The 24,023-nt window shown below is 47.2% G+C and overlaps 1 protein-coding gene across 5 annotated transcripts in view; it reads left to right on the top strand.

Annotated features, from left to right (window-relative positions):
• The window catches only part of SREK1 (splicing regulatory glutamic acid and lysine rich protein 1), a 62,567-nt gene that overhangs the window by 30,873 nt on the left and 7,671 nt on the right, over window positions 1–24,023 (top strand). For all 5 annotated transcript variants that reach the window (XM_075182668.1, XM_075182653.1, XM_075182660.1 and 2 more), the window contains exons 9-10: window positions 11,860–11,979; window positions 12,974–13,117. In XM_075182668.1, coding sequence (XP_075038769.1) covers window positions 11,860–11,979; window positions 12,974–13,117 — 264 coding nt within the window. The remainder of the gene's footprint in view (window positions 1–11,859; window positions 11,980–12,973; window positions 13,118–24,023) is intronic.

Below are 24,023 nucleotides of genomic sequence, written 5' to 3'. Positions count from 1 at the left end.
TTTGACTTATAAGGCGCCACAAAGGGTCCGCAGCGCCGTACATTACATATACAGAAAACAGAACCATGATACAAGAATATATATACAAACACAGGTGACAGGGTAAAGCAAATCCGATTATATCTGGGTCAGATAGTGAAAGGGATGGTAGAAATCAGCGAGAAGGCCAAAGCTTAAGATAACAGGGAAAACAGGGCTAGAAAAGCAGGCCAAGAGGTACAGAGGGTGAAGGAACAGTAGAAGGAGTACACAAGGAAAGAGGGCCCAGCTCATGAGAGCTTACATCCTAAAGGGAAGAGGGAGACACAAATAGGGTGGTACTAACTGGAGGAGAGCCCAGGACAAGGAAGTTAGGAGGAGGATTGATAGACTTGAATAAAGAAATGAGTCTTAAGGGCACGCTTGAAGCCTTTGAGAGTAGATGCTAACCTGATGGAAGGTGGAAGATCGTTCCACAGTAGAGGATCAGCCCGGGCAAAGTCCTGAAGACAAGAGTGAGAGGAGGTGATCAGTGAAGTAGTGAGGCGGCGGTCACAGGCAGAGCGGAGGGGGAGGGTAGGAGTGTAGGTAGAGATGAGATTGGAGATGTAGGGAGGGGAAGATTGACTAAGAGCTTTAAAGGTGAGGGTAAGGAGTTTAAATTAAATTCTGTAGGGTATGGGGACCTAATGTAGTGACTGTTGGAGGGAGACTGCAGATACAGAGCGGCGGGAGAAAAATGAGGCGGGCAGCAGCATTGAGGATAGACTTAAGAGGGTCAAGGTGAGAATCGGGTAAGCCAGAGAGAAGGAGGTTACAGTAGTCAAGGCGAGAGATAACAAGTGAGTGAGCAAGGGTTATCGTGGCTTCTGTGGTGAGAAAGGGACGTATCATAGATATATTCCGAAGATGTAGTTATCAGGATTTTGAGAGGATGTGAGGCTTGAATGAGAGGGAGCAATCAAGGATGACCCCCAAGGCATTGAATTTGGGGGACAGAAACGAGGGTAGTGTTAACAGAAATAGAGAGGGGGGGAGGTGGGAGAGTCCTGGAAGGGGGGAAGACTATAAGCTCGGTCTTGGAAATATTGAGTTTAAGGAAGCGTTGCGACATCCAAGATGAGATGGCCGAGAGACAGGAGGAGAAATTAAGAAAGATAAATTTGGGTATCATCAGCATAGAGGTGGTACTGGAGGCCAAAGGAGCGGATGAGGACACCAAGGGAGGAGGTGTAGAGGGAGAAAAGCAGGGGGCCAAAAACGGAGCCTTGTGGAACGCCAACAGGTAGGGGAAGAGGGAGTGATGTAGAATCATGAGTAGAGCCTGAAAAGGAGCGGTTGGTGAGGTAAGAGGAAAACCAGGAGCGGACAGTGTCACATAGGCCTATAGTTTTGAGAGTTTGCAAAAGGAGTGCGTGGTCAACGGTATCGAAGGCAGCAGAGAGGTCAAGAAGCATAAGAAGGGAGTAGTGTCTATTGGATTTAACGAGGAGAAGGTCATTAGTGACCTCAGTGAGGGCAGTTTCAGTGGAGTGGAGGGGGCAAAAACCAGATTGGAGCGGGTCAAGGAGTGGCGGTAATTAGAGAGAGGCGGGATCAAGGGACGGTTTCTTGAGTATGGGGGAGACAAGAGCATGTTTAAAAGAGGAGGTGAAGATTCCAGAGGAGAGGGAGAGGTTGAGGTGGTGTGCAAGGTGGGAGCAGGCTTCAAGAGAGAGGGAGCGGAGGAGGTGAGAGGGGATTGGGTCCTGTGTGCAAGTGGAGGGGGTAGATGAAGAGAGAAAGGTATGGACTTCATCTGCAGATACTGGAGTGAAGGAAGAGGAGGGTGAGCTAGCTGGAGGGGAGAAAGGAGACAGCAGCAGCAGAGGAGGGTGAGAAGGGTGACAGAATGGGCATGGAGGGGGGAGAGGGTGGGGTGAGAAGGGACTGCTGGGAGATGTCATGACCTATAGACTCAATCTTGGAGGTGAAGTGGGTAGCAAAGTCGACAGCAGAGAGTGTGGGGGGGGGGAGTGGGAGAGAGGGAGGGAGTTGAAAGTGGCAAAAAGCCGACAGGGGTTGGAGGATTGGGAAGAAATGAGAGCTTTAAAGAAAGATTGTTTAGAGAGGGATAGGGCCGAACTGTAAGAGGCAAACATGAACTTGAAGTGGAGGAAGTCAGCATGAGTGCGTGACTTTCTCCAAAGCCGTTCTGCACTGCTGGAGCATTGTTGAAGATAGCGGGTAAGTTTAGTGTGCCACAGTTGCGGCAGGGACCGACGAAGCTTGACAGTGACAGCCGGAGCGACAGAGTCAAGTGCAGCGGTTAGAGTGCGATTGTAAAAGGAGACAGCCTCATCCGGACAAGAAAGAGTGGTTGGTGATGGGGGAGAGGAGCGAGCCCAGGGAGGAGGAGAAAGTGGTAGGATCAACTGTCAAGATTACACCTGGTGAGAGTAACCTTGGGGGACGGGGACGATGAGAGGGGTGGAGAGATGCTAAAAGAGAGGAGATGGTGGTCCAAGAGAGGAAAAGGTGAATTAATGAGGTCAGAGACAGTACCAAGGTGTGAAAAAAACAGCTCTAGGGAGTGGCCACTGCGGTGGAAGGGAGAGGAGGTCCATTGAGAGAGACCAAGGGAGGAGGAGAGGGAGAGAATTATGGAGGCAGCAGGGTCTGAGGGATTGTCTATAGGGATATTAAAGTTCCCCAAGATGAGGGAGGGAAGGTCAGAGGAGAGAAAGTGAGGGAGCCAGGTGGAAAAGTGATCAAGAAATTGGGAGACAGGACCGGTAGGGCAGTATATAACCGCAACACGGAGGTGGGCTGGGTGGAATAGGCGGATAGAGTGTACCTCAAAGGAGGAAAAAGAGAGTGAGGGTTCCGGGGGAAGAACCCGAAAGAACAGCAGGAGGAGAGAAGTATGTCGACGCCACCAGCCTTGCCGGTCTGGGTGTGTGGAGAAGGATAAAGCCCCCATAAGAGAGAGCAGCTGGAGAGGTAGTGTCCTCAGGGGATAGCCAGGTTTCAGTGATGGCAAGCAGGTCGAAGGATCTAGAGATAAAGAGATCATGGATAGAGGTCAATTTGTTAGACTGATCTGTAGACCACAGGAAAGTGGAAGAGAGGGAAGAGGAAAGATATGTATGCGATTGTTGGGGTTGCTCGTCTGCAAGGGTGAGTATGATAGTATGATATGGAGCGAGGGGAATGAAAGGAAGAGGGGATTTGTCAGCAGACTGGAGACGAGGGGCAGGGGAGCAAGAGGTAGGGGAGGAGTGAAGATGGGGCAGATAAGGGGGTTTATGAATGGGAGAGGCAGAAGGTAGGAGTGACGTGAGTGAGAAAATAAGCTGGGGGGAAAGAGAGGGAGGTGGGTAGGTAGGAGCAGACTGACGTTGAGAGAAGAGCAGCGAAGGGGACAAGAGGGAAAGGGTGTGAGTTGGGAAAGGGAGGAGAGAGGAAAAGATGGAAGAGGGGGCAACGTGTTAGATCAGGGGCCCAGAGGCACCGAAGAGAGGAGTGAAATAGGGGGGGGATGGGAAGTGAGAGGGGGGAGTGAGGAGGAGGAAGAATTTGGAAAGGTTGGACATGGGAAGAAGGGGGATAGAAGGAGACCACAGATGTGAAAGAGGAGCAAATCATGATAAAGCTAGAGAAGGTCTGGAATAGACAGTTGAAAGAATTCAGAAATCAAGAATGGTAAGGGCTTACAAGTGGAGTGAGGACATGGTGAGAGCACAAGAGGCGAGTAAAATGAGAGTGCAAAGGTAGAAGGAGAGAAAAGAGGAAGAAGAGATGTACAGTATGAATCGGGGAATAGGAAGCAGTAAGGACAGCAGAGATACCAGAAGGGTGTGTTTAGAAAAAACAGATGAGACAGTGACATCAGGCATGATTGGAAGGCAATAGTATAACATAAGGCATAATACAAGGTGCACTGAGCTGGTTATACAAGTCCACAGGACAAGAGGGAGCCAGTTCAAAGTTCAAGCTAAGTGGAGCAACAGTGTGGATTAAAAGTGGGAATCCAAGCAGCATAAGAGGAATCACCAAGTCATAATACTGAAGCAGGCCTGAATAAGTGTGAGAAACAGTTCAGCAGGGAGTGTCCAGGCAGTTAACAATCCAGGTGGTATACAGACATGAATCAGTTATTGGAGGTCCCACAGATGAATTACCAATTATTGGAAATCCATTTCCCACTCTCAACATTGGAATTCTTCAACAATTTTATGTCACCTGGGTTGCAATCCAAATTAAAAGCAATAATGAACAAATGAAAAATAGGAATATTCAGGCGCAATGCGGAGACTTGGTCCTTTCCAAATCACTGTCAATCACCTCCACATAAAATAACATATATAAAAAAGAAGAAAAATTAGGTGCTACTTCAAACATCAAATATTAATTAATTTTAAACACTCCTTATAGGCTTAATCTAAAATATAAAAATTTTCAAATGAAATTGTATAGTCCCATAAATCACTCTATCACTCACACTTCTTCTTAGTGAGATCTGTCAGGGGCTTCGCTACAGTGCTAAAGTCTGGGACGATACATCTGCAGTACCCTGAGGTCCCTAAGAAGGCCAGTACTTGTCTTTAGGTTGTGGGCTGGGGCCAGTCTCGATTTGCCTCTACCTTAGCTTGTTCTGGCTTAACCATACCTCCCCCACACACACACGCGTTGACCCAGGTACTGCACCTCTGACATCCCCATTTGACACTTGTCTGCTCTGATGGAGAAAATTCAGTGAGCAGGTCTGACAAACACTTGTCCTACATGTTTTAGATGATCCTCCCTGGATTTACTGAAAATGGCAATGTCATCCAAGTACGCCTGAGCAAAGCCTTTACACCCTTCCAGCAGGTAATCAACCACACACTGAAAGGTGGCTGGGGCATTCTTCATCCCAAATGGCATCAACTTAAACAGGCTAAATGGGGTGATGAATGCCAACCAATCCTTAGCCTCGGGGGTCAGCGGTATCTGCCATTACCCCTTGCTCAAGTCAAAGGTGGAAATATACTTTGCTCCAGCTAACAGAGCGTCAATTCGGGGCAGGGAATAGGCATCAGACAGTCACCTCGTTCAACCGGCGCTAGTCTACGCAAACTTGCGTTGTCTTGTCCTTTTTGCGAACCAATACAACGGAGGATTCCCATGGACTATGCGATGGCTGGATCACCCCTAGCTCAAGCCTCCTGTACCTCCTTGTATATATTTTCCTTGGCCTCTGGTGAGACCTGACAAGCGGGTTGCCTAACTGGCCTATGCTCATCAGTGCCCACATGGTGCATCACTAAGGAAGTCTGACCGCGCTTCCTACTGAACTGAGTCGCAGATGGCCGCAGCACTGCCTCAAGCTGCTCCCTCTTGCGGGCACTCAAGTTGAGCCACTCAACTGCTCATCCCAGTCCACTTCCTCTACACTACCTTCACCTCTAGCCTCCGCAAGGAGGTCAGGTAGTGGGTCATTTCCTGGTTCCTCAGTTGGTAAGCAGCAAACTGCTGCTACTGACGCCACACGCTCGTGGTATGCCTTCAACATATTTATGTGGTAGGTCCGCTGCCGCCTACTGTCGTTATCAAATGACACCACTTAGGTGATGTCACTCAGGCGTTTTGAGACCGTGTACGGTCCAGCCCAGACAGCCTAGAGCTTGTTCTGTCGCGTGGGCATCAGAGCAAGAACCGTCTGCCCTTCCTAAAACACTGTGGCACGTGCGCCCTGATCATATCAAGTCTTCTGTTTTGCCTGCGCTTCCGCTAGGTTAGCCTGCGCAAGCCCCATGAGATTCTCGAAGTCTCCCGAAACAGGTCAAGAGGTCCACGGACTCTGCTGCCATATAGTAGTACAAAGGGGGAGAAAACGGTAGACTCCGGTGGCACCTTGCGATAAGCAAACAGGAGGTGCAGCAGGTAGCGTTCCCAGCCCCCCCTCCTGAAGTTACAAATGCCCGTAGCATGTGCTTCAGACTGCCATTGAACTACTCACACAGTTGTTTAGTCTGGGGAAGGTAGGGGGCAGTGCGGAGTTGCCGCAATTTGCACAGAGACACTGAACCCGTTCACTCATGAACTGTGTCCCTTGATCAGTTAGGATCTCGCTAGGGAACCCTACTCTGCTAACTACCCCTAGCAGCGCACCCACTACCTTTTCCACAGTTATGGAGGACAGAGCTACAGCCTCTAGATACCGGATAGCGTAGTCCACCACGGTGAGGATGCACCTCTTCCCTGAGATACTGGACACAGGCACTCGCTGAAAAGGTTCCCCAACTATTGGTATGGACCTGAGGGGAGTCCAAGACGCTGACACACATCACAGGACTTACAGTAGGCCCTGACGTCATCCGACATTGTCGGACAGAAAAAGTTCTGTCAGGCGCTTCAGTGTTCGGTCTCTCCCCTGGTGTCCAGCCATAGGGTTCTCGTAGATAAACTGACATCAGTTGCGCGCGAAACCCCTGTGGTACCACCAGTTGAGCTTGTTTCTGGACTGGTCTATCTCCATCTACCTTCCTAGCTGCATGGTACAACAACACTTTACGCCAGGTCACACTCCCCACCTCCATTGCTGGAAGGCTGCTACCAGCCTTGCACCTCATGCCTTCCAGCGAAGCATCAGAGACCTGAGCTGCCCTGATCTCTTCCCTGTGGCCCTCACTATCGTCTAAGTCAAGATATGCTGCAGGGGGGGTCTATGTTGGGGTGACTAGGGTCAGTTAAAGGGAGGTCACTGTGGTCAGCTATCCCCACCGCTGGAGCTGGCATACTGCTAGGGACAAGGAGTATCACCGGGCACCCCCACAAGATCAGGTTGGCAAGAGACAACATCCTCTGCGTTGCTAGGGGACGTAGTTTTTTCAGAGGCAAAGGGCTGGCTGTTTCCTATGGTCTTTTCCTCTGGGCTGGCTGAAGCTGTGGTTGCTGGTGATGGCTGTTTTCTAGCACCTGTGGTCTTTTCATCTGGGCTGGTTTGTGCAGGTGTAGATCCTGAAGACTGTAGCTTGGCAGCTTGGCTTCGGGTAATAGACTTGAGAAATACGGTCACAATTTCACCCCCAACATCATTGCCCAAGATCATGTCAGTTGGGAGGCCATTCATAACAGCAACATCTTGCAACTCTTGGCCATCTCCCCAGTCCAGATACACCCTTGCTACAGGCACTTCCTTCTCCAGTCCATCTACCACGCTAACTTTGCTAACACTGCAGCAGGATCAGTAAGATAGGGGCTCACTACAGTTATAGATGCCCCTGAGTCTCTCGGTCCTTCTCCTTGCAAGCATCCCATTTGGACCGGCTGCAGGTTCCTTAACATGTTTTTGGGGGATCTTTTGGACACACAGGTGACTCTGTCCACTGAGTCACTTTCAGACATGCCACACACCATAGGGCTGGCAGGGATGGAAACAGTCTGTAATGGCTCACCTTTGCCAGTTAAGCAAGTCAGCCCCGCCCCAGGACTCTGATTAGGGGCACGATTCTGTGGTGCTGGGGCTTTGGGACAGTCCATCCTTAAATGACCGGTTCTCCCGCAGATGTAGCACTGGGATCCAGTGGTCTTTGATAACTCCCAGGGACAGGACGGGGGTGGTGGCTGGCGAATGGTAACCAAAGGGTTAGGTACTTTTGGGAATGAGTAGAAGAGGGGTGTTCCCCTGATTGTACAGTACTTTGGGGTTGGCTGTTAACCTGGCACTTCTGCCAGTGTGGTCTCACTGCCACATACTGATCCGCCAACTGGGCCGCTTTTTGCAGGGTTGCTGGGCTACGGTTCAATACTCCTTCACCTCCGGCGCACATCGGCTGTGAAATTACTGCAAATTAAGTCCGCTAATACTTCCCAGGACTTGGCGTCAGATCCATTAATCCATCTTATTGCCAACTTTCGCAGCTGGTTGGCAAATTTCTCATGGGTGATATGGGTGCTTTAGCCAAGTCCCGAAACTTCTGCTGGTAGGTCTCCGGGGTAATAACATAGCGCTTAAGGAGGGGCCGTTTTACCATGTCGTAGTCTGCGCAGTCCTCTAGGGCCACTCCACGATGAGCTTACACTGCGCAACCTTGTAGCGTGGGAGCCAAATACTTTACCCACTCCTGTTTGGGCAAGTCATGGAGGCTACAAGACATTTCGAACACCTGCAAATGTTCATCAATATCTCATAAGTGTCATCAAATTTGGTAAAGTGGAGAGAGCCCAATCTTGGCGCAGCAGATGACTGTTCACAGGCCGCTGCAGGAGGCGATGCCCACTGATTGCCCCACAACTTGGTGATAAGCAACCACTCCACCTCAGTTGTTTTGTCTCCCAGGTACCCCTGGGAGACAAAGTACAGAACAGCTACCCTCATCACACTGTTGAACTTGCATCACTGGTTCACTCTGTGGGAGGTGACTGTCGCTGATAACAAGTGCTGTGTTCTGGGATGTCACTGCAGGTGCTGCTAGGTTTGGCATTAGTCTCCTGGTCACTGGCAGCTTCCTCATCTGCTGACCCATACTGCGCATCCCAGGCCTTCAGCGCCTTTTTCATTTAGCTACTTGTCGCTGTGTAAGGAATTTCTAACTTCTTTACTTATCACAGTATCTCGAAGTTCACCTTGGACATTTTACTGTACTTAGACATCCTGTGCGTTCTCTTGGCTGTTATTCCTCTCCTGAATAGCTCGGCTCTCCTGCCTGTTGCATGAAAAGCCGCCTGGGGTTATCCCACCGCTTGCCACCAGAAATCTGACAGGATGGACCGCCTATGCCACCCTGTCTGCTGTTGCTGGAAACCGGCTGGGCTTTGCCATTGTTTCCTTTCGTTTTTCCAAATGGGGCCCTCTAACCGCAGGAGGAGGGGTTTCCAAATGCTGCCACCACTGGACTCCTTACCGGCATCCAGTACCGGGTTTCTTCTGGGTAAATGACGCTGCTAGTGTAACCCGTTACTGGTGTACCTGGGCTGGTAGCCCTGGCCTCTTCCTATGGATCAGGATTGCTGTGGATGGATCCTCCCTGGCCTATTACACTGGCCAGAGCTGCTGGGTAGCGGGTAGAGCGGTGGTACCGGAAAGCTGGGTCCAAACCTCAGAAACAGCCAGGAACGGATTAGATTTGGGTCTAATCTGTAGTCCACAGGGATAGAGAAGTTTCCAAGCAGGTCTTTGAAGCAAGTGATGTTTATTTGCTCAGCCTGGTTGTAGGTACCAGTGAGCAGGCCAGATGGAACAAAAAGAACGATTTTTTTTCTTCTTTTTTTTATAAAGTACGTTTTATTAATAACATCTTATCTTGAACAATGTTACAAAAATTCTTGAAAAGGTACGTTAGCGAGATACACACATATATAAATAAACAGAATATACAGCACTCTCTCACAGTGCTTTAACCTAGTACCACGAAGATGTTGTTTTTATTTTTGAACTATATAAACAAAGTCGAAGAAAAGAGATGGGGATAAGGAATGGTGCAGGGTAAGGGGGGGGGGGAAGAGTTGGAAGGGCTATGGGAATGGAGAGGGTGTTCACGCATTTAGCAAGAAAGAGTAGTCTAATCTGATAGTTCCAATAAAGAATCGGTCTCTGTTAGAATTGGAGCAGGGGTTGATTGTGGTATGGAGACCAAACCTCCTGAAAAGATACGGAGGAGCCCTCAGCACACTGTTTATGTGCTCCATCTGGTAGGTATGCCAAACCCGACCATGGACCATTTGACGTTTAGGGGGTGTAGGATTTTTCCAAGAGGCAGCTATTTGACAGGTAGCTGCACTAATTATGTCGAAGGAGCTTATGGGTATGTTTAGGGAGATTTGGGAGAGGCAAGGGCAATAGCACATGCTTAGGGTCAGGGTATGGGGAGGGGGGGGGGGTGTTGAGGACTGCTGTAGCTAGTGTGAGAACCATTAGCCAGTACGGGCGTATCCTGGGGCAGTCCCACCAAATATGCATAAAGGTGCCATCGTGGCCACAGTTTCTCCAACATGTGGGGTTTATTTGTGGATACATAATGTGAAGCCTAGAGGGGACATAGTACCATCTATGGAGCAATTTATTAGCATTTCCTTAATACGCTGTCCACTCGTAAATGTCTGACCACCCTTCTGGATTTAGAGGCATTCCCAAGTCCGTCTCCCTCTGCGTCTGGAATCGGTCCTTGACCTCTGTGGAGATGGGAAGTAAAGTATTGTATAGTGTGGAAATGAGATCTTTTGAAGATGGTCCTGAAAGGCATAGATTCTTAAACACAGTGGGCGACCTAGATGATAACTGGACTATGACCTTTTGGTGATAATGTCTAATCTAGTATTGGTGGAACTGTCCCATCGCAAGCCCGCATCGGTCCGCTAAATCTAAGGAAATGTTAGTGTCCCGGTAATATGATTTAGTAGCAATAATTTGCCCACTTTATGTACATAAAGCCTAAGAGACCAGGCGTAAAAGACAGTGCTTTTTATACATTTTTTGGACACAGCCTCACGGGGTAAGCCAGCCCCATGAGGTCTGAGCTATTTTTAGAATCTGGATGCAATGTCTTTACCCAAACATAGATTTACATGCAATGCAAAGCTGACAATATTTACACTTATCTGTGATGTTCTAAAACTTGCTGTGATTTCCTGCATCTTGTTTTAGATGCAGAAAATCTAGTAGCAAGTCTAATTAAAGCTTCCAGGTGCCTTCAGGTGCTGGACCCTCACACATCAAAAGGACTTATTAACATGAGATTAACATGGGTCCTTTCTTCAGACAGTTGCAGAATACAGATTCCCTAAGGAAAGTTACAAAACCCGAAACCCGTCATTTCCCTACCAAAATACACAAAATACTTCCTCAACAAATGCTTATTGCATCAGGTATATACCTCAGAAATAATGCATTTCCTCTAGTAAAGTTAAATCACAAAACGAATTTCCTCCCTTTGTCTCGGAAATAGATATTTCCTCTACCAACATACACACACTAGCAAAAATAAGTACATTTGCAATTATATAAATAAGCGCCCTGCACTATTTCCTTTAAATAAATTTATACCATAAGTTATTTACAAGTGATCCAGTCACACTATGTAAATGCAGCACATTCAATTAACCATTTGTGTTCTGGAGTGACAAAGTTAGGTTATTAGTTTGTTACATCAGTAGTTATAGGTCTTTCAGTTCAACATTGTCTTAAAGAATCCTAGGAAATCTATACAGTGATTGTTTGCTTCTGTTTTAATCCATCTTCATGAAGGTGGAAGCCTCCATGGTTTCAACAACAGAGACTAATCATAGTATCACTTGCAGGTCCTAGAAAGCAATTTAATTTGCTGAAGGTATATAACATATCTCTACTGTCCACTAAAATTATCTCCACAAAAAAAAAATATTATTTCATGATGAATTGTAGGTTTTCATGTCTTTTGGAGACGTCTTTTTGTTTTTTGTTTTTCTCTTGCATTTCTGGAATGGGAATGGTGACGTGATACCAAATTCACCATGTGATTATTCTCAAATTAAGGTCTGTTTCCTTGTTGCGGACATGCTCATTTGTCCCCTGTCCATTAAATGAATAGTGTGGTCGCTTACCTCAAGCATCAAGGATGCACACATCACTGAGATGCAGAATTGTAAGGCAAACCTCTTTATTCATCTTTACTTTCCCTCACAAAGAAAAAATAGATTTTTATCTGACCATATTCACAAAGTTTGTGTCAAAGTTACAGCTGCATCATACTTTGCCTTTGTGATATTTTTCTATAAGTATTCCATTCTTTCTCTAATAAGTGGCTTCATGGCATCCCCACTTACTGTATCCTTCAGACTGCAGTGGAAAAGTTAAGTTGTTTTTTGTGTTTGTTGTTTTTTAACCACATGAAAGTAAGTTAAGTAACTAACATTGATTTCTGTTTGTGCCCTTTACAGAAGCAGATCACGTAATAGGTCCAGGTCGAAACATAAAGAGTGCCGGAAATCCAAAAGTCCTCATAAGAAACGTTCTAGATCAAAAGATCAACACAAGTCAAAAAGCAGATCGCGCTCAAGGTATTTGGAACAGTGAGATTATGGAGATTGCAGTGGGATTATTACTATATTATAATGGCATTAGCCGCTTTTGATATATACGTTCTTGCCTTAAAAAATCTCCTATAATTTAAATTTAAGTGGGGGATATAGTGGAAGGCCAGATGTCACAAATTTGTGATGGAGAACATTCATGACAGTTTGATAGGAGTTTATGCAGTTTGGGCTTAGGTAAATGCAGAAATGAAATTAATTTTAGACTTCATTTGCGAAGGTAAGAAGTACCATGTGCTTGGATACAGAGTGGAATTAACTTTTAGGCGTGTTTTGCTAAAAGCAGGAAGTACCATGGGTCATGGAATTCTGTCTGTTCTTATTTACGATGCAGGCTCCTCCCACTCGTATCACAAGGCTCATTTTGAAAGTGTTCCATGATGGAATTCAGAACTTCGGTGAAGGCAAAACACACCTAGATATGAGGATCACCTCATACAAGCAACTTGTTTTACAGGGTCCTACTGTGCACTTTCTTTTTTTTTTTTTTTTTTTTTCTTTTTTTTTTTTTATACAGACAAGTTAATTGTTGTTTAGGGGGAAAAAAAATTTGACTTTGTAATTTCAAATGAAAGAATGTTTCAATATAGACATAGAGATTTCATTTTTATGTCCAAAAAATATTTTGAATGTACTTTTTTTTGAAGTACACTAGATGGAGCTGCAGACTAATTTCAAACATTTGGTAAGGTACACCCTATGCTATTTTAGAAGCAAAGTAATATCGAGATAGGTCCAGTCAATTCATTTTTATTGCATGTAGAAGTTTAAAAAAATAAAAGCACCACACTCTTAATATCGTTAAAAATATCTTGATGATTAGGTTTTCCAGTGGTTGTGAAGAGTGGTGGACCTCATCAGGGTAAAGTCTTTGGGTTTAAACCAATCTGGCAGGCAATTGTTTGTGTGAATCTCTTTACTTTTCATTTGTTAAACAATTTTTCAATGTTTATTTTTACAGAGATAAGAAAAGAGACAAGGACAGAAGTAAATTTAGGGAAAAAGATAAGATAAAGGAGAAAAATGATAAAAGAAGAAAGGATAAGAGGTCGAAGAGTCCATCAAAGAGCCATACTTCTGTTAGGAAATCTCGCAGTGTTAGCAGGTTAGAATCTTAGTCTCCATGTCCATTTGATTGTCTTCTTATTACATTTATACCATTTACAGCTGTTAAGCCTGTTGAGCAGCTTTTCTGTGTCAGTGTTTAAATCATTGCCATCCATATTTTGTTTTAAGTTTCCATATTTATTATAAATGTCTAAGGTTCCTATATTAAAAAGAGGATTTATGTACTTATGTTAAATCCGTTTCTCTGATTCCGTCTAGGGGACACTGCTTACCATGGGGTTGTTGAGGGGAGCTTGGGAGTTGGCACCTAACTAGTTAAACTTTAGTACTGCTGACAGACCCCTCCCCTCTACAATCCCCCTGCCTGTTCCTGTTCAGTTAGTTTTAAAAAGCCCAAGGATAAAAAGGGCAGTCAAACAAGAGCACACAGAAGAAAAACATAAGGGAGGGATCGCAGTGTCCCCCAGACGGAATCAGAGAAACGGATTTAACGTAAGTACATAAATCCTCTTTTCTCTTTCATCCGGTCTGGGGGACACTGCTTACCATGGGGACGTTCTAAAGCAGCCCCCTAAGGGTGGGACTACTCTGAAAATCCCGCTCGTAATGCACTACGAGCGAAATCTGCATCAGCTGATGCAAAAACATTAAACTGATAAAATTTTGTAAAGGTGTGGACAGTGGACCAGGTGGCTGGTCTGCAGAAGCTCCATTCCTTGCTGCCAACAAAGCCCCTACCGATCTGGTGGAATGAGCTGTAAGTCTCTCCGGCACAGGACGGTTAGCCTTTATATATGCTTGTCTGATGGTAGACGTAATCCATCTTACGATGGATTGTTTTGAGGCTGGCCAGCCTCTCTTATTAGCGTCATAAACGACAAACAGAGAGTCAGTACGTCTAATCTGGGAAGTTCTTTTGACATAAATGCGGAGAGCCCTAACAACATCTAACTTATCCATAGATTGTCTATCTGAATGAGAAGAAGATGAGAAAACCGGAACTACAATTTCCTGGTTAAGATGGAAAGCCGGCACTACTTTAGGGACAAAAGAAGGAAGGGTCCTTAACACCGCTCTGTCCTCGTGGAAAACCAAATAAGGTTCTCGACAGGACAAGGCTCCTAATTCAGAAACCCTACGAGCTGATGCGATAGCCAAAAGAAAGAGGACCTTCCAGGTCAACCACTTTAAATCTGCCTCGCTCAAATGGAGGCCCCTTGAGCATATCCAGTACCATGTTGAGATCCCATGGAGCTGTAGGAGGAGGTACATAAGGAGGCTGTATGTGCAAGACTCCCTGGAGAAAAGTTCTAATATCTGGCAAATCAGCTAATTTCATATGAAAAAATACTAAAAGTGCCGATACCTGTACCTTTAGGGAACCTAATCTGAGACCTGCTTCCAGACCCTCCTGAAGAAAAGCTAACAAGCGAGGAATACGAAAAGTAGACGAATTGCATGACCTGTTTTCGCACCACCTAATGTAGGCCTTCCAAATCCTATGATAGATGCGAGATGAAACAGGTTTCCTAGCTAACATCATAGTGTTAACTACACTGGAAGAAAACCCTCTAGACCTCCAGAGGCTGGCTTCAACAGCCATGCCGTTAAACTGAGCTGAGGTAAATTCTGGTGCTGGAATGGACACTGCAGAAGAAGGTTGTCTCGATATGGAAGGTGGACCCCTGGTCCTGCCGCCATAGACAATATGTCTGCGTACCACACTCAGCGCGGCCAAGAGGGAGCTACTAGTATTACTGGCAGACCGCCCTGCCTTACCCGTTTGAGGACGCGAGGAAACAGGTATCCCATCCTGAACTCCCATGACAGTCATGACATCCACTGCCACCGCTAGGGGATCTCTTGCCCTTGCGCAAAACCCTGGAACTTTCCTGTTGTGCCTGGAGGCCATGAGATCTATGTCCGGAAGACCCCACTTCTGAACCAGAGACTGGAAGACCTCTGCGTGGAGTGACCACTCCCCCGGCGTCATCTGGATTCGACTTAGATAGTACTCCTCCCAGTTTTCTATTCCTGGGATGAAAACTGCAGATATTGCCGGAACATATAGCTCTGCCCAAACCAATATTTGAGCTGCTATATCCATGGCAGCTGCACTCCTGGTTCCTCCCTGCCTGTTGACATATGCCACGGCTGTGGCATTGTCGGACTGAATTCTGACCGGTTGGCCCAGAAGAAGGGACTGTGCTCCCCTGAGGGCCAAGGGAATGGCCTTCAATTCTAATACATTTATTGATAGGGCTGATTCCTGAACCGACCAACGTCCTTGGAGTCGGAGGTGCAGGATTACCGCCCCCCAACCTTTCAGGCTGGCGTCCGTCGTGGCTATGATCCACGACCATGGAGCGAAGGACCTGCCCACTTTCAGGTGATCCTGAAACAGCCACCACTGAAGAGATTCTCTCGCCCTCGGAGATAGGGAGATCTTCTGAAGTTTCAGGTGTAGGTGTGATCCTGACCACTTCGACAATAGATCCCACTGGAAACATCGAGAATGGGCTCGACCGAAGGGAATGGTCTCGAAGGAGGCCACCATCTTTCCGAGTAGCCTCATGCATAAATGCATTGAGGAGCTTGGGGAAGACAAAACCTGAGTAGTTAGTCTGAATAGAGCTGATCTTCTCTACTGGGAGAAACACTCTTTGTTTGCTGGTGTCCATGATGAGTCCCAGGAAAACCCTGCGCTGACACGGAACCATCTGGGATTTCTTTGAATTGATCAGCCAACCGTGGCCCTCGAGAACCGCCCGGGTGAGGGATAAGTGATGAAGTAGGCAATTCTCTGAGGAAGCCTTGATGAGTAGGTCGTCCAAATAAGGCACAACCTGAACTCCCTGCAGGTAAAGACATGCTGCCATTATTGACATAATCTTCGTGAAGACCCTTGGCGCAGTTGAGAGGCCGAAGGGGAGGGCCCGAAACTGGTAGTGGAATGATCCCACCGAGAATCTGAGAAGGGTCTGATGGTGGATCCAAATGGGAACGTGGAGGTATGCGTCCTTTATATCTATGGACGCCATATACTGGTGCTTCTCTAGGCCGTTTATCACTGATCTCAGAGATTCCATCCGAAATCTGTCCACCCGTAAGTGAACATTGAAGCCCTTTAAGTTTAGGATGGGACGAAAGGAGCCGTCCGGCTTCTTGACTAGGAATAGGTTGGAATAGAAACCCCGACCTTTCTGGCAATCTGGAACTCTGCAGATGACCCTTTGAAGCAGAAGAGAAGCGACACAATCCTGTATAGCCTGTCTTCTTAATGGATCCCGGGGTAGCGGGGTCTGGAAGTAACGCTTTTGAGCCGGACCCAACAGGTCTATCCTGTACCCTTCTGAAATAATTCCCCGGATCCAAGGATCTTGGGAGGACGCTGCCCACTGTTCCCAAAACAGAGACAGACGTCCCCCCACTAGGGCCCCCTGTGGTACAGGGTGGTCGTCAGGACGCAGGCTTCTCCTGGGTCTTGGAGGCCTGGCGCTTAGATGCAAACGAGGATCTCCCCCTAGTGGAGGAGCCTCGAGAATTAGATTGTCTGCCTCTAAAGGACTGTCCCTTATGAGAGGAGATCTCCCGAAAGGGCTGACGGAAAGAGCTGCCCCGTGGGTTGCGGCTCCTGTAAGAATATACTGGCAAGGAAGTGCTTTTGCCCCCCGTTGCCTGTGAAATAAGGGTATCTAATTCCGGGCCAAACAAACCTGCTGCAGAAAACGGAATAGTTTCAACGGACCTTTTTGATTCCGCATCACCTTCCCAGGATTTCAGCCATAGAGGCCGCCTGAATGGAAGAGGAAACCGCCGCTGAGTTCTGGGCTGCCTCATAAAGGTACCCCGAAGTCTCCTTTAAATTCAGGGCTAGGGGAAGAAGTTCGGAGTCCTGTAAGGCCTCTGCCAGCTGGTCTGTCCATGCTTCCATGGCTCTAGCCACCCAAGGTGAGGCAAATGTAGGTCTGAATGAAGAACCCGCAGTCGCAAAATTGGATTTAAGCTGGGATTCAACCTTGCGGTCATTGGCGTCCGGAAGGGACGCTGAACCAGGAGCTGGGAGTAAGGTATGCTTTGCCAAGCGGGCAATAGGGATATCTACTTTTGGAATAGTCTCCCACCGAACCACCTCTTCCTCCTGTAATGGATACAGGGAGGAGAACCTCCTAGGAATAGAAAACCTTCTTTCAGGCTGCTTCCATGCCCCTTCAGCAATAACCCTAAGCTCAGCAGAAGGGGGAAAATGGCTGGCCTTTCTCTTAACCTTCTTAAAGAGACTTCTGTCTCTGGGGGTAAGATCCTCCGGTTCTGGGAGGTCCAACGCCTGTCTAACCGCTAAAACCAAATCATTAACAAATTGGCTTTTGGGATTGTCTTCCTGTTCCAATAGGTGTAATTGGTCAGGATCCGAATAAACTTCCCCCTCTTCCTCAGAGCATTCTTCAGAGTCTGATAGGACCATAAGGGGATTTACTGATCTAGGTCTCTTTCTTTTAGCAGGCGGGGTATTAGAGGAATCAAGCAACTGGTTAAGCTTGTTCACACCCTTTAAAAAAGCTGTAGACCATGCCGGTTCTGAAAGAACAGGGGCTGGGTCAGGCTGTATAGAGGAAGGTCCCGGCAAACCCGATCCACTCGAACCTGAGGAAGCTGGGAGGTCTGACTGTGGGTTAGCATTATTAGCCACTGAAGTTGCTACAGTAGTTAGCAACTGATTTGACTGAAAAACCATCTGAGCTAAGGAGGAAACCGACTGTGTCAGGGAGGTCACCCTGGCTGGTTCCTCCGTCGGTGGGGCTGAAACCTGCTGGGTTTGTGCAGTGGGAACCCCTGCTTCGCATGCAGAGCGCCAAAGGGTCCTTTTGCCCACAAGGTAATTTTACATGACATTTTGAACATGTGAAATATTTTGCCATAGGGCCCTTTCCCTTATCTGACATATTAATAAAGGAAAGCACACCAAACACACAGATTAAATAGTTAATTAGCTGTAGTGGAGAGATGGAGAGAGAGAGAGAGTAATGCAGGGAGAGAACAGAGTGAATAACAAGTAATCAACTAATCTTGTTACTAAAAGTTGTACTTGTAAAATTTTTAAACACACAATATATATATATATATATATATATATATATATATATATATATATATATATATATATATATATATATATATATATATATATATATATATATATATATAAATAATATGCAAGTAGGGAGACTATAATGTAAACCCTTACTAGCCCAGCTTGTGCACAGCAAGACAGATTGTGTTTAAATAAATCAGATACTTAGCCCATAGGCCACAAAGGGGAGAAGTCCAAAAGCAGTATCCTGTGCCTGCTCCCTCGGCTCTGTTCACTCTTCCCGGGCTTCTCTTGGCGCCAGAAGGCTGGGATAGACCATCTCTCTCTGGAAGGAGGGGGGAACTCTATGCTTTAGCTCCCCCCCCCCCCCCCCCCCCTTCAGTAATGCTGTCTCTGCAGCGGAATATGAGTTGTAAAAAAAATTCTTCCTTGTGATGGTGGCAGAGTAGTGGAGACCTCTAAGACTGAGGTCTCCGTAGCGAAGATACCTTGATGCCCCCTCCTATGTATGAGGGGGGATTTTGGTATAGCCCCCTTCCTCCTCTCTCCGTAGCGCCGACTGATAAAAAACCAAGATGGCCGCCGGACATCTTAAGTATCCGATAACCGGCGCTCTATGCCTGTAATGGCAGCGCCGGTTATCGGGGAGGCTGGAGGAGTGACAGCGGTCCGTGAGACCGCTTGTCACTCCTAAATCAGGCACCCATTCTTCCTTCTCCTGTCCCTGTCAGTGAGAGCCGCTGGCTCTCATCTGACAGGGGAATGCCTGCGCTGCACAGCTGTGAGTGTGTTCTCTATAGCAGAACACACTCCACCGCTGCCACCTGAAATAAAAAATGAAAATCAATAAAAGAAATTTTTAGTTTTAAAATGTACACTAAGTACTAAAAAACGCTGCCCAACTCCTGGGCACCTAAAAAAAACTGAACAGGAAGAGGCAGGGGGATTGTAGAGGGGAGGGGTCTGTCAGCAGTACTAAAGTTTAACTAGTTAGGTGCCAACTCCCAAGCTCCCCTCAACAACCCCATGGTAAGCAGTGTCCCCCAGACCGGATGAAAGAGAAATAGGTTTTTCATACTTGAGTTAAATCCTTTTCTCTGAGTCCATTGGGCAACACTAAGCCATGGGGTAAAGAGGCTCCTCCAGGACTCTGGCAGCTTAAATTTATTTCCGATGCATTTCTCCTCCCTCTATATCCTCGTCCTGCAGGAACTCGTGTTTAGCTAATCAAGCCACACAGGACAGAAAAAAGGAGAAACTAAAGAGGGATAGGAAACACCCTGATCTCTGCAAAAAAAGAAAACTTTTTCAACAAGAAGAGCACAGAGTGGGCATGCAGTGACCCCCCAATAGATTCAGGGAAAGGAATTAATCAATATGTAAAAGTCCTATTCCTGCTCTCTAAGCAGGGCACGCCCTCAGAGTTGCGGTGCGCAGGTCCTTTTGACCAAAATTTGGCATCCTTGGCCACAAAAAACATTAAACTTTGAAAGTATGCACAGAGGATCAAATGGCTGCCTGACACAGCTGCTCAGCCGAAGAACAGTGTAGTGCGCTCACTGATGTTGGAGAATCTGCCTTGACAGTGTAAGGAACAGGTTTCCCTGTCCCAATGTATGCTGCTCACTATCGTCTGTTTACAGGCAGGGCAGCTTCTTTTTGTAAGCCTCCTAGAGAACCAAGAGATTATCCATTTTCCTAACTTACATGTCCTCTTGACATATACCTGCAAATCCCTAACCACGTCCAACAAGTAAAGAGATTCCTAGATTGATTGATTCCTCTCTAGATTGATTCAGACCCAAAACTGGTATCACAATGTCCTTTAAGTTGAATTTAGAAACCACCTTAAGCTGATGGTTTAGTCGGAAGAACTGCCCAATATTTATAAACGACAAGGCAGCGCTCCCAGCTCTGACACACCTTGGAAATAGCCAAGAGAAAAACAGTTTTCAAGTAATAAACTTCACATCTACAGAGTTGTGGTTCAACAACAAATCCTGGTCCCAAAGTAGTAGTGGAGAACTGAAACACTGGTCACAAATGCATCACCCCTGTAGAAATGTCTGCACCGTAAGTATAACTGACAACAACTGTTGGGAAAAGGGAGGCAAAGAGCAGGAATCCAAACCGTACAGGAGTAAATAACTTTCGTCTAAATTATTTTTGAAAATGTGGGCAACAACGCTCCACCTTTGGTTTAGCTGAGATGCCATCATGCCGATGACTGGACTTTTTTTTTTTTTCTTTTATAGCAGATTGCGTCAGTCAGGTTGAGGAGCCACTCCCCCATGTACAGGTGTAGCTGCCTCCCATTTTTCCATCCACGATTATAAAAGCTGCTGAAACTGACAAACGTTTTTAGTGTATTTAGCAACACCCTTAGTTCTTTGACATTGATCAGAAGCTTAGCTTCCTCCGGGAACTGACAATGAAGGGCAACAGCATCCGTCGTCGAAATTGTCCAATTCCATAAAGAAAGGGTGTGACCCTGGACAAGGTTGTTGCCATTAATGGACTAACCAAAGTGTCTGAGGAGGCAGACTGATGACCTGTCAGTTTAAATGGTGGTCTGAGATTTCAAAATGCGTTCAATCTAGAATGCCCTTGAGTAAAACCTTGCAAACTGCACAGCTTTTAACGTTTGAGATCATCCTCTGTAGGACTTTTATGAAAAAATTAACTGTCTGAGAGAAAATAGTTTGCTAATTTTTGCAAACAGTCTATATTGTCCCATGGAAGAAACCCTGCATGCCGTAGAGTATTAAACAGCAACTCCGGATACACCGGCCTCTGGGGCGGGTCTTGGCTGGATTGAATTTCTGGTAATTGATAATCAACCTGTGGGCCATCAGAGTTTGTACCACATGTCGAACAGTAAAAGAGTCCAATATTGGAAGTGAATGAACCAAAGTGCAAATCTGAGAAGGCATTGTTGACTCTTCCAAATACCTGGATTTTGTCCTGTTCCATACTGATCACCCTAGATATCAATGATCTTGTATTTGTCCACCCAGACACAGGCATTTAGGGATTTGAGGTTCAAAATGGACTGAAATTACTTGTTCAGTTTAGGGTTCAAAAACAGTTTTAAATAAAACCCTTTTCTTCTCTGTTGAAATTGAACTAGAATTATTACGTCTGTGAAAAGTAAGACGTGAATTGTGCCTTGCCTGACATTGTTTTGATGTACAGGAAAACTGTTTGTGAAGAAATATCCGAGTGAAATTCTGGAGAGATTGATGAAGTATCCTATATCCCCAATGCCCCTTACCTAGGAATCTGAAGTGGAAGTGAATCACTGGTCCCAGTAATGAACCAGACAGGTTACCCTGCACCTCTTGCTGGCAGTTCATCCCCTACAAACGAGCTGTTAGCCAGAATAGTGGCAATTATTTTTGGCCATTAGGGCTTTAGGTGCCCCACACAGAAGGGATCCTCTTGTGTGTCTGTGGTGTTTTATACTTGTGCCAAGTGTAGCACAAAATTACCTGTTGGACAGCCTAACCAGGGGGCTCTTTGCACTGCTTGTGATGCCGAGACTCAGGAGTGTCATGCCCCAGCAGTCATGGAGGAGCCGCCCTGGATCAAGTCCCTAGCCGCAGTCATGGAGAGACTCACCAGTGCGATGTTGCAGACCACAGAGGTACGTGAAACCACTGCTGCAGACACACACTCACTGGCCATATGGGACGCAGGCACATCATCCCAAAGCCAGTCAGCTCAGGGTGACGATCGCATGCTCGAGATAACCCACAAGGCCAAGAGAGTCATTCAGGATGCGAATCAGGGACGCGATTCAGATCACTCCTCAGATGAGGAGTGGGGATTAGACCTAGATACACAGGAAAAGGACGCGGGCAGCACAATAGATTCTGCATTGTCTCATAGTGTAGATAATATCTTCCTGGGTATCAGGCATACCTTAGGGTTTCCAGACACTGAACCCACGGCCCCCTCGGGTTTCACCCTGTTCAAGAAAACCAAAGCCCAGGTGGCGGCCTTCCCACCATCTCTCCAGATGGTGGAGATGGTAACCGAATATACAGTTTTTGATGCCAGGCAGATTTAAAACACTTTATCCCCTCCTCCCGGCAGAAGATTCGATTAAATGGGAGGCTTCCCCAAGGGTTGACACTGCTGTAGCCCGGTTGTCATCCTCCTCGGCGTCCCCACACAGGAGCGAGTGTCTCTCAGGGATCCCACAGATAAAAAGTACGATCACGCCCCCCGGTCTGCCTACATAGCATATTCATGCCCACCATTGCAGTGGCCTAGGCTAACAAGCTGTCCAGCTATGGGCGGAACAGTTCCTCACAGGCATTCAAAATAACACCCCGCGCGCAGAACTTCTCTCCTTGGCTGAACATATCTAGGAGACCTCTGAGTATCTAGATCAATGCTAGGATCAGCGGTCTTATCAATGCATCTCGGCGTACCCTATGGTTACGCTCCTGGTCCACCTGCACCGATTCAAAAAGAGCCCTAGAAATTTTGACATTTGTTGGGGTCACTCTCTACGGGGCAGAGCTAGAAAAAGTCATTGAGGTGGCCACAGGGGGGGGGGGGGGAGACTAAGAGTAACGTAATCCCCATGGGATCTAACAAACCACGTCAGGGACGCTTTCGCTCCTTCTCCCAGTGCCACCGAGAAGGTCAGTCATCTGCTCCCAGGGCAGGGTATGCCAGAGGTGCGACAAAACACGGAGCCTCGAGCCCACAGCGTGACCCCACCCCCATCTGAGAATCCGTGGGGGCACGCCTCCTCCTCTTCCAACGCCAGTGGTGGACAGGCCCACAGACATTTGGACGCGGGGGGTTGTGGCAAGGGGGTAGGTCATAGACCTAGACCAGCCACCACCAAGATTCTTCTCCACCCCTACCCCCTCTTGCCCCCTCAGGCACTTCAGGAAGCTATCCTAAAGTTACTGAGGGCCGGCGTCATTGCTCCCGTCCCAGAACTGGAAAGAGGCCAGGGGTTCTACTCTAGCCTCTTCCTAGTGCCAAAACAGGACGGATCCCTCCGACCAATATTAAACCTGCAGTCTCTAAACAAGCAGGGTAATTACCCAAAGGTTCAAGATGGAGTCCCTTTGGACTGTCATCGTAAGTATGGAGCAGGGAGAGTTCCTAGCATCTATCGACATCAAGGATGCCTACCTACATGTTCCCATATGGGACAGGCATCACTGTCTTCTCCGCTTCGCAGTAAGGGCGTCTCACTTTCAGTTCAGGGCCCTACCCTTCGGCCTAGCGTCCGCTCCACGAGTGTTCACCAAGCTCATGGCCCCGATGGTGGAGATTCTAAGACAGAAGGGAATCACAATAGTGCCCTACCTGGACGATCTCCTCTGGAAGGCGCCATCGGCGGAACTCTTATCTCGCCATATCCAAATATCCATGCACTTCCTGGAGGCCCACGGCTGGATTCTGAACTTACCGAAGTCCTCCCTTATTCCAGCTTAGCGATTGCGCTTCCTGGGTTTTGTGTTCGACACGGTAACCCAGAGAGTATACTTACCAGAGGCCAAGGTCAGTGCTCTTCAGCGCAGGACCAGGACTTTGTAGGCCCGGCCACTTGTATCCGTTCTGAGCTGCATGAAGCTTCTGGGGACCATGGTTTCAGTATTCAAAGCCGTACCGTTCCCCCAGTTCCACTCCCGCCCTCTCCAACTAGAGATTCTCCGGAAGTGGTCAGGATCTCAGGATTATCTCAACAGGAAGATTATTCGTCTGTGGAAACCCACTCGCCTCTCTCTGGCATGGTGGTTGTCCACACACAACCTGGTCAAAGGCCAGACTCTCCATACGGGCCTCTGGACTTTAGTGACCACGGACGCAAGTCTGTCAG

This window comes from Mixophyes fleayi, chromosome 1 (genome assembly GCF_038048845.1).
Source record: "Mixophyes fleayi isolate aMixFle1 chromosome 1, aMixFle1.hap1, whole genome shotgun sequence".
Taxonomy (NCBI): domain Eukaryota; kingdom Metazoa; phylum Chordata; class Amphibia; order Anura; family Limnodynastidae; genus Mixophyes; species Mixophyes fleayi.
This window is presented reverse-complemented; position numbering and strand designations above follow the sequence as displayed.